Raw genomic sequence first — 11,988 nt, forward strand, 5'->3', positions numbered from 1 at the left:
ACATCACCGCGTCAAGCTAACGGCAACAAAGACGTTGTTAGGCGCATTGCCATCCGGTGTTAATTCTGGGTCCGGGGTTTACGCCCCCATGACAAAAAGCGGGGTGGAAGGTGCCCAGACTAGAGCCTCGTAGAAGAGCCCCGAAGAGCCTGGTGACGCGAGGTTAGAGCCTGGTGACGCGAGGCTCCATGCTAGCCCTTCTGGAGCACTCCTGTTACTTAGCAACGAACGCGTTGAGCGTGCTGGTGCTAGGAGTAGCTCAAAGCTAGCAAGGCAGGGTTAATATGGAAGACGACCTGGACGAGCTACTCGATGAAATTGAAAAAAGGTTTTGTTGCAACGTTCCCATGCCAACTTCAGCTCACACGGGCTCAAGCACGGCTGGGAAAAGCGGGGAGGAACACGAAGGAGAGAGAAAACACAGGTCCATAATGCTACTGCGGCTAATAGCTAACAGATGACTTGCTATACTATAGTTAGTGTAACATTCTGGAGCTGCTGCATACCGGCGGTAGCCTTTCTTCTGATGGTAGTTGCATGTTAACCATTACATTAAGATTACACTGTGTGACTGGACGGACAAACCCCGTCTTTATTTGTCACAAACACCATCATGGCACCATCGTAGACATGTATGTCCTCTTCAATGACATGGTGATTGTTAGGAGTTCAGGAGAACTTCACTGAAAAAACAATTCTGATTTATTGTGCACATGATCTCACACATACTAGCTATCCGCAAACTGTTTTGCAGGCATTCATTTCGTTTGACAGTTATTGACAGTTGGTTTGAGTTAAGTTGTGGACCATTGCATTGATGTCATTCATGCACAATGATGTCTTAGCTCAAATCAACTCAATGCTGTAAACAAGAACAAACTGGACAACGTTGCTAAACTGGGTGGCAAGATAACTGGGGAACCAATGTGCACTATGTATCACTTAGCCTATATGTCAGACCAGTAGCTTATACCAGGGGTTTTCAAAGTCTGAGACTGTGTGCCTTCTCTCAGCAATGCTCAGTTTCACTCAATTCATGGATGCCTAATGGGATCACGAGATTATCTTATTTGATCCCAGACACTCAGTAATTGAGCCAAGATAGCCTGGTTTTGCTGACATACTTCAGACTACACCAAATACATTTAAAAAAGTGTCTGTCTGAAGGCATTTATTTGTTTCTGACTCTGGGAAAGTGGGGAAAAAAAATAACATTCACCAAAACTACTGTATCTCTGAACTATCCAACCAAATCACACACATTTTGATAATAACTAATGTAATAACTAATGTAATATTTGTGTCACTTCTATTTACTGAGCCTCCCCTGAAACTGTTTGGAACCCCCCTGGGGAGGCCCGCCCTGACTTTGTAAACCTCTCGCATACAGTATACCATGAAATGAGCGCACAAGATCATAGCAGATCCACTGCACCCTCTATGGTCTGAGAGTATGCACTTAAAGGAACACTCCGCCCATTTTCAACCAGCTTTGTATCATTAGAACATCAGTAGTATATCAGAAAACTGTAAACGGTTTTGAAGTCTGTCATTTAATTTGACAGTTATTGAGTGTTAAAGTGTGGACCAGTGACATCACTGGTCCACACTAACTCAAATGAATAACTCATTAACTCAAATCAACTCTCAATAACTGTCAAACTATTCATCATTCATCTAGTTTGACAGTTATTGAGAGTTGATTTGAGTTAATGAGTTATTAATTTGAGTTAGTGTGGACCAGTGATGTCACTGGTCCACACTTTAACACTCAATAACTGTCAAATTAAATGACAGACTTCAAAACCGTTTACAGTTTTCTGATATACTACTGATGTTCTAATGGTTGAAAATGGGCGGAGTGTTCCTTTAACCTTCAGGACAGAGGTTACCCCTCAGGCTCTTTCTATGTTCGTCTCAGAACTTCACGGTAGTAAGAGCCCTCCCATGGATCATGCTTTTTTCATTAGACAGTCTGTGTTGGGCATTACAATCACCTTATTTCTGCACTTTGAAGTCACAGGTAGGGTCGGGTGGGGCAAACTAATTATATCGGAAGCCTAGTTGCGGGAAAAAGTGAGCGGTGGTGGTCTGTCTAAAATGCATTGCAGAATGTATGTATAAGACAAAATGATGCCAGTGCGCATGCGTCTGGACTCTGTTTCCAGGCAACTCGGTGATTCTCGTCAAACTTTGTCTTTAAAAAAGAACAACCGCTCACTTTTTCCCGCAACTAGGCTTCCGATATAATTAGTTTGCCCCACCTGACCCTACCTGTGACTTCAAAGTGCAGAAATAAGGTGATTTTAATGCCCAACACAGATTGTCTAACGAAAAAAGCATGATCCATGGGAGGGCTCTTACTACCGTGAAGTCCTGAGAGGAACATAGAAAGAGCCTGAGGGTAAGGGCAGAGGTAGCCTACTGTATGTCCAGGATGCAGACTAAAAGAGGCATCACATCCTTCGTCCCTCCCACACAGCATTCAGCTGCTTAACACGTTTTAATCACCTGATCTGATGTGGCACTTTTTAACTTGCACGTGATGTCCTTATTGATCCCGCAAAGTGCAAGTGCATTTTTTTAAATGATGTATGCTTATGCTTATGCTTTTGTGTTGTATTGTATTGTGTGCCTGACTGCCTGTTATGTTTGACATTATTTTGAGTTATTTTGTGCAGAGTAAATTCCCTGGGAGGGGCAATTCATCCATTCATTCAATAACTTTATAAGGATGTTGCACAATGTCCATTTTGGCCACATAGAACATGTGTGCTTACAGGTGTAAATTACAGGTGCAATTTCTTATCTTATTTTATTTAACTTTATTGTAGATAGGATAACTTAAATGCTGTGCTTTTTTTTTTTTTTTTTTTTTTACATGTTTCTGACATGGTTTCTATGTCTGACATATTTTTGAGATTGGCTTTTTCTCTTCTCTTGTGTGTTTTTTACTGAGATGTACTGACATTGGCTTCTGCTGTAACACAATAATTTCCCCCAGGGGATTAATAAAGTACTCTATCTATCTAATTGTCAAACTATAAATGAAAGCCTGCAAAACTGTTTACAGTTTTAGGATATGTGTGAGATCATGTGCAAAATAACGCATTGTTTTTCAGTGAAGCTTTAAAGAGCATGGTGCAGGTTAGACACCACTTTGCATTAATATGTGGGACTTTTATGTAGCAATTAGGATTCTCTTTTGTTTTTTGTTTTTCCCCCCACACATAGCTGCATCTAGACTGGTTTTTGTGAAGCATCTGCCACGCGCACATAAAAACCCTCACATCTAGCAATAACACCTGTGACGATTTTAATACACAACAATCAATAAATGAACATTACCTCTGTACGCCACCGTCTGTCCGCCCGTCGAGAGGCCGCTCACTACAGTACATCAACTCCACTCTGCAGCTAAAACTCCTCCACTCTGCAGCTGAAACTGCTCTCCTCTGGAGCTGAAACTGCTCTCCTCTGGAGCTCCAGCGAGTGCCACTTGTGTCCGCCTCCGACGATAAAGTTATCGGCCTCAGAGCATTCTGCAGCCGGCTTACACGCGCTGAGATGGACGGTCCCAAATGTATCTTTGCAAATAGGCGTTATTTTGAAAAACCGATTGCATATTGGGGGTCAACTAGTTTTTACTATTAATTACGTTTGACTACTGAAACTATAAAGTGCCATATTAACCATAGATAGAGCCCAAACTAAACAGAAAGTAAACAGTTCCCTTTGGGGGGAAATGGAGTGGAGTTTTCTCTCCCCTCAATGCCGAAATGCATTCTGGGAAGTGTCAAACTATCGTATCAGACAGAGGGTCAAAATGCTATTGGTTTTGGTGGTAAATTATCGTACAAATATCATTATTGTACATCTGGTGTTTTGGAAAGTTTTCTGCTGTACACATTGACTGTATGTTGTTATTATTACAGTAAGTACAGTAGCCCAAGTGTCGTCACAGGTGTTATCTGCACAGATGGAATTTCTTTTGAACATGTGCATTATAATGCCACCTTTTTCTCCATATTTCTGCCCTGGGGGCATGTTTTAATTTTGTTTTTGTTTTTTGGGGGTATTTTCATGAGAATCTGGAGTCCTAACTGTAAATATATATATATTTTTACCTGCACCATGCTCTTTAAGCTAGAGGAAAATCAGCAGGCCAACGAAGATAGTGTTTATTGTGTCTCTGAATTGACATTTTTTTCCTTTCTAACTTAGTGCCACCAAACCTGAACAGCACATAAGCAGCGTCACCGAGGATATTGACGCCCTTCTAGAAGAATTATTCGAGGAGGACTGCAGTGATTCCCCTCGGCCAACGGTGAACATGTCTACTTATTTGTATGTTGTCATGGAAAACTCAGTTGGCAAGTGGGACAGAATAGTTCAAGTGGGACAGAATAGTTTGGATGACGAATCAGGGTGACATCACGACAACAAAAAACTTCCGGGTGCCACTGCAGCAGTTAACTAGTATAAAATCAAGCTAAAACGTTATGCCAAACAAACGTTAATATCTCAAAAACTATACATCACATCGCTTATATTTTGACTTTGTGAGTGGGAACAGAAGTAGCTAAAGGGTCCCATGTATAATGTATGTATGTCGTTTTAAAGTTGTGTGAACTGTCGCAGTTTTAACATGTAATAATGATACTAATAATAAACAATAAACAGTAAGGTGTATTAGGTCCAGTCAGTAAAGAACATTTGTAACAGTGTGGATAGTTGATTATTGCACAAATTGCATTGGGTGTTATTGCACAATCAGATATACATGTCTGTGTGTGTGTTTGTATATATATACAGTATGTGTTGGTGTTTTATTTTTATTAGGAGGACAACATCCTCCTCTCTGACACTGCTGTAAGAGAGTCCAGCTCCAGCCCCACAACGTCCCTGGCCTTGCGGGTCAGTTTATTGAGTCTGTTGGCAGCCTGCTGCCCCAGCACACAACAGCAAACAGCAAAGCACTGGCCACCACAGACTCATAAAACATCCTCAGCATTAATGTCCGGCAGATGTACCTCAGCCTTCTGAGAAAGTAGAGGTGGCTTTGGCCCTTCTTGCAGAGGCCAGTCCAGTTTATTGTCAATGTACTGTACAATGTTCACTCCCAGGTATTTGTAATCTTCCACAATGTCCACACTGACCCCGTGGATGGAAACAAGCGTCACCGGTGACTTTGCCCTCCTCAGATCCACAACCAGCTCCTTTGTCTTTGTCACGTTGAGCTGCAGATGGTTCTGCTCGCACCACGCGACAAAGTTTCCCACCACCGGCCGATATTCGACTTCATCACCATTGTTGATACATCCAACTATAGCCAAGTCATCAGAGAACTTCTGAAGGTGGCAAGACTCTGTCTGATGGTTGAAGTCCGTGGTGTAGATGGTGTAGATGGTGAAGAAGAAGGGAGTGTTGCTGACCACCCTGTCCGACACACAGTTTTGAAAGCACACATAAACTGTGGTCTGCCAGACAGGCAGTTGACAATCCAGGACACGAGGGGGGGCATCCACCCGCATCGCTGTCAGCTTCTCACCCAGTAGAGCCAGCCTGATGGTGTTGAAAGCACTGGAGAAGTAAAAAAAACATGACCCTCACAGTGCTCGCTGGCTTGTCCAAGTGGGCGTAGTAGGAGCGGTTGATCAGACAGGTAGATGACGGCGTCCTCCACTCCAACTCGGGGTTGGTAGGCGAACTGGAGGGGGTCCAAGAATGGCTTGACCATGGGCCGGAGCTGCTCCAGGAAAAGTTTCTCCAGGGTCTTCATGATGTGGGAGGTCAAAGCCGCTGGCCTGTAGTCCTTGGAGCCACTGGGACATGGTCTCTTCAGCACAGGAACAATGCAGGACGTCTTCCACAGCACGAGGACCCTTTGGAGACTCAGGCTCAAAAGGAACGGCAGTTGCACCCGGAAGTCTGTTGAAGCCGTTTGTTTACCAACATCCTGACCCCTCGTATATACAGTACTGGGCTATTGACAGAGACTGTACTGTGAAAATAACTGCTGCTCATGAGCACATTGTTGGCAAAACTGTCTGCACTGCCTCAAAAGGGGTGCTTTAATGACTTCTCACTAGTAATGCACTGTAGGTGGGGTTTGATGTAGGAATGTTTGTAGCAGGTTGTGACAGTCTGTTATCTGTTCTACCTGCATTTCCAGACTCAGCAGCTTCCCAAAGGTCTAAAGGTGGAGAAGAGGCCTCAGGCTCAGTCAGGATGCAGGAAGTAAGTCCATCACGTCATACTGAATTAAAACAGAGATACGTAACCCACAGTGGAAGGGAACAGTGACTACAGGGTAGAGGGAGAGAAAGCGCTCAGCCAGTCCAAAATAGTTTTCTTTCGGGAAAAGACATAAAACTGCTTCATCATGAGGAGTGATGATTTCAAACTCAAGTTATTTATTTATTCAGACATTATTCAGCTAGATTTGACTGTCATACACTCATAGGCGGCACTTGGGCGTTAAAAGACGTTAAAACTGCTTCTGCCTGAATAGTGACACAGGGAAACTTTAACAGCTTTGAAGACCTAAGCCACTCTTATGGGCTGGGCAAAGAGGACTTCTATCGGTATTTACAGGTCTGTCACTTCTTCTTAAAGGAGGTGGGGGGGCCTGACCCTGTTGTACCCTCGGGAATAACCCAGGTATTTATTGATGCATATGACTCTAAAAACAACAGAGGTATAATAGGCAAACGAAACAAATTTCTTTTTTTTTGGAAACGTTATTTCGGTCGATTATTTCTCCCCTTTAATAATACCAATTGGTATTGTATTTTATATCGTTGGAAAGCCTGATTAGTCACCTTTACAACGAGGTACAACTTGTAAGGATCGTGCATTCGTGGAATGAGCAACACAGCTAACCGTGTGGGTAGCGCCCCAATTCTTTTTGCCAAAATCCCCTGCAATATTCTTCTTTTGGTATGTTGGCAATTACCAAATGCTGGTCACAGAAGAATCCCCCACTTATCAATATAGTTAACTCGACCCGCTTAATGGAAAATATGACCTTCTCTCTCCAAAAAGAGAAGGGGGATGGATATTGGAAAAAATGGGATCACTACTACAACCTAGATACCTAACAACCAACCTTTGTCTTTGTCTTGTCTCTGTCTATTTGAACTTTGTTGTTATTATTGTGAACCGCTCCTGCACTTAATTTTACATTTTTAATCTAATTTCTTTCTTTGATGATTAAATTGTAATGTCCCAGTCCCAGACTCCACCTGTTCCATGTTCTTACTAAAAAAAAAAAAAGTGTAAAAAAAATAAATGCTTCGGCCTCTGTCGTCTCTGCACTTGGGTCCACACACAGCGTTACATATGTTCATACAGATGCAGTAATTTTGGACACAGTTGTTACATTTGTTTAGCTTCTTTTCTATTTGAACATCAACAGCAGCAATGTTTTAGAAAAGGTCTGTTGAGGTTAACATGTATTATTGTTTGTTGTGGATGCAGGTGCTGTCCAGTGTTTCTCGGGGGAAGCGCTGTCACAAACGGTGTAGGAACAGCCCTGTCGAAGAGGTGCTCAATTCATTTCACATTTTAAACCCCTCATTTTAAACCTCTCCGCCTGTGTTACTTTTCTCTTTTACACTGACCTTTCAAATTGAACTTTTGCTTTGAAATTTTAAAACGTGCGCACACACACACGCACGCAGGCACGCACGCACGCACACACACACACACACACAGTAATTAAGTGACCTATTGATCTATGCCAGCAGGTCATGTGACCGGCTGAGGTGTACGTCATGTGACTTCCGGGTGCTGCTGTTTGATGACTGTGAGTGGGACTCTTCCTGTGACTACCTGTTCCTGAGGTGAGCCTCCACTCTGACATCACAGCTCGCTCTAATAACATTTTCACTTTGGTCCAAGGCACTAAGTCAGAAAACTGCCATAACATTGACAGTCAATAATCACTACTTTTTAGTCTCTGTTTAAGGTGTTGCACTGTGGGCTTAAAGTTATAATAATAATAATAATAATAGTAATAATAATAATAATAATACATTCAACTTGTATAGCGCTTTTCTAGATGGTCAAACTCGTGACGATTTCAGCTAAAAACAGGGTGTAGATGACATCTTTTCAAGTCAACTTGGCATCTCAGTGCTTGTGGAGACTTGCATTATGCCAGGTGAGCAGTATGGAAGCATTTTATGTATTTTTTCTGTTGTTTTTTACATTTTTGCTCATGGCCCCCTTCACACTCAGCAGACAGCTCTCTGTGCCTGTTGCAGCTGGAGTGCAGTTCTCCTATCTCGGTGCACGATGCGTCCAGAGTGCTTTACCCAGTGCACTGACTGTATGAGAGTACCTCATAGGACCCAACTTCAAACAAACAGAACTATCCCTTTAAGAGCAGTGGGATATCCGCTGGGACAACTTCTGTTTCAATTTGACATTTTGTCTGTGCTATCATGGCTGGAATTTTCACTTTTCTCGTAGAACGAACAACTCTCCCATCACCAAACGTGTTAGTTCGTTTTTATAATGATCAAGCCATTTTTCTCCACATACCGTTCTAGTGCAAGCTGTGTCAATCACAGCTGATCCCATAGCCTCCACCATGAAGACTTCTGTGTCAGTCAAAGATTCTTTTGAAAACAAAGTAATGTTGCACTCTTCAACAACAGCTCCCTCATCTTCTGTTAGCTTTGCATGCTCTTTTTTCTGTGGACAATCCTTTGCCCAGTGATATGTGCTTTGGCAGACTGCACACCTTGATCTTCTCCCGGATCTGTCAAGTGGATTCGTGCCTTGAGCAGCCATTTGATTTTGGGGAGCTTGACCTACTTTCTCTCTTGCCTGTAAAGCGTGTAGTAGGCTGCGTCACCATCTCCACTCATTTGCAGCTCACCAGCGCCCTTCTGTGGCGAGGTGACGGTATCACCAAAGATTCTTTTCAAGGCTGACTTCATGTTTACAAACAAGAGGCTTGCACAAGCGGTAAGCGCCAATAGACCCTTCTCACGGGGGCCATTTTGTGTCGAAAAGGCAGGATAAACACAGGTGCAAGCAAAACACTAATGAGGGTTTCCATCTTCCATGATTGGAAGTTGGAAACCCTCATTAGTGTTTTGCTTGCACCTGTGTTTAACCTGCTTTTTCGACACAAAATGGCCCCCGTGATAAGGGTCTATTGTTTGTCCTTAACGTTCAGTCCCGCAGTATCGTGTAGCTTGAAAGCTAACACAGCATCTGGATCTTGTGGATTCTGTTGTACCTACGTTCAAATTCAATGATATAATCCACCATCGAGACGCCATCTCCTCTTGTGATCCGGTCAAACTCTGTGTACGCCTCGTATTGGCGATCCTTCTCCTCTTTCAAAAACACAGAGTCCAATTTTTTCAGAAGTGTAGTCATTCCCACATCGGCGTTCACATCCGCTGCGGGGATCTCCAGTGCACTGTTTCTTGCTCTTCCCGTGAGCGATAAAGCAACCGCCAAGGCTTGCTTCTTTTTATCCAGGTCGGTAACCAGCAGCCAAATTTCGTAGGACTTCTTCTCGTCAAACGCTGGTGGAACTTTATAATTACCAGCGGCCGTCTTTAGTGAAACTTCAGGTTAGCTCGTAGCATACAACCACTGCGGCGTCCATCTTGACAACAACTAACTAGCCGCTCTCCTGCACATGCGCAGTACACAGTATCTTAAAGGAACATACACCATTAACCCAGTGAGTAAGATGTAGCACTTAACAGGAACAACATGCCAGCCAGGCAGAAGCTGAGGGCCAATCTCTGTGTGTCTGTCTCTCTGTGTAGGAACAACATGCCAGACAGGCAGAAGCTGAGGGCCAAACTGAAGAGGAGGACAGGTGTGCGGGCGTACGCCTGCCAGTGCAGCTGGTACTCAGCCAGAGAGCCGGCTGACCTCAGCGACCAACCACAGCTCAGATGGGTCTGTGCTAAACACCAGGACTCATGATCCACTCCTCACCGCTGGCAATCCAGGAATTTAAACGTACTCTGTTGAGCTCAATATACGTCTTTCTTGATAAGAGGCCTGAAATCTAAATGACGGACAGAAAAGCTGGCAAAAAAAGTACGAGGGATATTAACTCATTGAGTGCCAGCCACTTTTGGAGAACGGACGCTCCCAGTGCCAGAGTTTCAGAGCGTTTTCAGTGATTTCTCGAGGCCCACAGAATATTGTGTGATATTACTCTGTAAACACCGAACACGCACAAAGAACGAGCTGACTCTATTGTATCATCAGCAAAAAAAAGTTTATTGATACCATTTTCTGTTCTTTAGTTATGAGCCGGAGAAGATAGGTTGTTTTGAGCAAATACAGGCGTTTCAAATTAGAAGCTGAGTTATTCCGCCTTTTGTGAAATGAAGCATTTCAAGCACATTCACTGACTCTGAAGATAATATTTTCTGATGTAGTGACGTGGTGTAGTTGTGTGGTGCCCTGCGTGCCCCACCCCCCTCTCCCCCCCTCAGCTGTAAACTCCTCCCCACACTAACACACAGCCTAACACGCACCCAGCGTCTATTTTCGGAGTGCTCCGTTTTTGTGCGCCGGCTCCCAGTGCGACACGGAAAAGCCAAACCGGACTGCTGAGAATGGTTTGGCCCTTCGGCGTCGGGTGCTGCTTTTCTGGCGGCTAATCATGTGGAGAAACTATGCAGACAGACAGACAGAGGCAGAGGGGCTCAGTTGTGGGCGCGGATTGACTGCTGTTCGCAGCCAACGTCAGCTCCAGACAGAGCAATCTATATGGCTCTGGCTGCAGCATGCGCGGTTTCTCTTTCATCACAGGGCTTTTTCCTGCTGTTTTCCGGACCTTTCTCTAATCTGGAGAGCACTGTCGCCACCTAATGAGTCCGTAAAATAGGTTATACACCTTCAATAGCTACAATATTTGTACAGGAGATGCCTGAGGCTTTGATCCACGTCCCACCGTCAAAAAACGCAATTGACGAACATACTCGTCCTTGGCACTCTACGTTAGTATCTGAATTGACGAACATACTCGTCCTTGGCACTCAATGAGTTAAGGAAAATTGGGCTTTTTACAGCGGCTTTATGCTTTTTATGTTACTTAATTTATGTTACTTAAAAAGTAACGTTAACTTCATAACCCAAAGACCTGGCAAAATCATATTTAAGACAATTTATATAAATGCAGTCCAGTTTAAGACATTTTAAAATTCTGGTTATTGGATTTGAGACTTTTTAAGACCCTCCCCCCCCCTGATATCTGTGTGTCTGTGTATCTGTCTATTCACCCATGCCAGAAATGTCATAACGTTGGAATTTCCAACTACTGTCAGTTCAACATCCTGTAAACACAACACTGCAATACAACTGACATGTTTATAATGTACTTAATGTACTTGTAACTTAAATAATGTGCTTAATGTACTTGTAACTTAAATTGGATTTGTCATTTTGCATGGATTTTCATGACCTTGAATCCATCAAAAACTCTGGTGTGGTAACAGTTTCAATAGCTAAAATTGAAATGTCCGGTTGCATTTACAGTTGCTAATGTTGCTAGATATCCCCATGACATGAGCTGTTTGGCGTCCATGTTTTCCCCTGGTTTTTCTGAGCTGGCCCACTACAACGCGTCAAGGTCAGACTTCCGACCTATCATCTGACGATTTCCGACTCAAAATACAAGGTTCAAGGAGCATTTCATGTTTGGGTGGTAACTTGTTTCTTTTTGTCTTGGAGAAACGTTGCCTCCTACACTTGTCTGCTGCTGGTCGCTCTCCCTCTCTCTGTCTCTATCTCCCAGCAGAGCAAACTCTCCTCTCCCCTGGGACACGGAGGTGTCAAAGTGAACCAGAGGCCAACTAGATGAAAATGTTTTCTGTCTGCAAGGTGCCAGCTCCTCTGCACCGCTGTCTGCTTCCAGGTTTGGACCAAAACACCAATTTTCCCCCGTGGGGTATTTTCACACGTTTTGATTGACACGTAACCCCAACCAAGTGGCTA

The 11,988-nt window shown here is 43.6% G+C and overlaps 1 protein-coding gene across 1 annotated transcript; it reads left to right on the top strand.

Moving 5' to 3' along the window:
* Positions 1-284: 284 nt before the first annotated feature.
* Positions 285-9,963, top strand: cfap418 (cilia and flagella associated protein 418; the record flags this gene model as incomplete). Its single annotated transcript, XM_083632729.1, has 7 exons — positions 285-424; positions 4,225-4,327; positions 5,205-5,357; positions 6,176-6,240; positions 7,483-7,548; positions 7,752-7,847; positions 9,801-9,963. The coding sequence occupies 7 exons, from the start codon at positions 285-287 to the stop codon at positions 9,961-9,963; spliced, it is 786 nt and encodes a 261-aa protein (XP_083488855.1).
* Between the last annotated feature and the right edge of the window lie 2,025 nt (positions 9,964-11,988).

The sequence above is a fragment of the Poromitra crassiceps genome (assembly GCF_964638095.1).
Source record: "Poromitra crassiceps genome assembly, chromosome: 1".
Lineage (NCBI taxonomy): Eukaryota > Metazoa > Chordata > Actinopteri > Beryciformes > Melamphaidae > Poromitra > Poromitra crassiceps.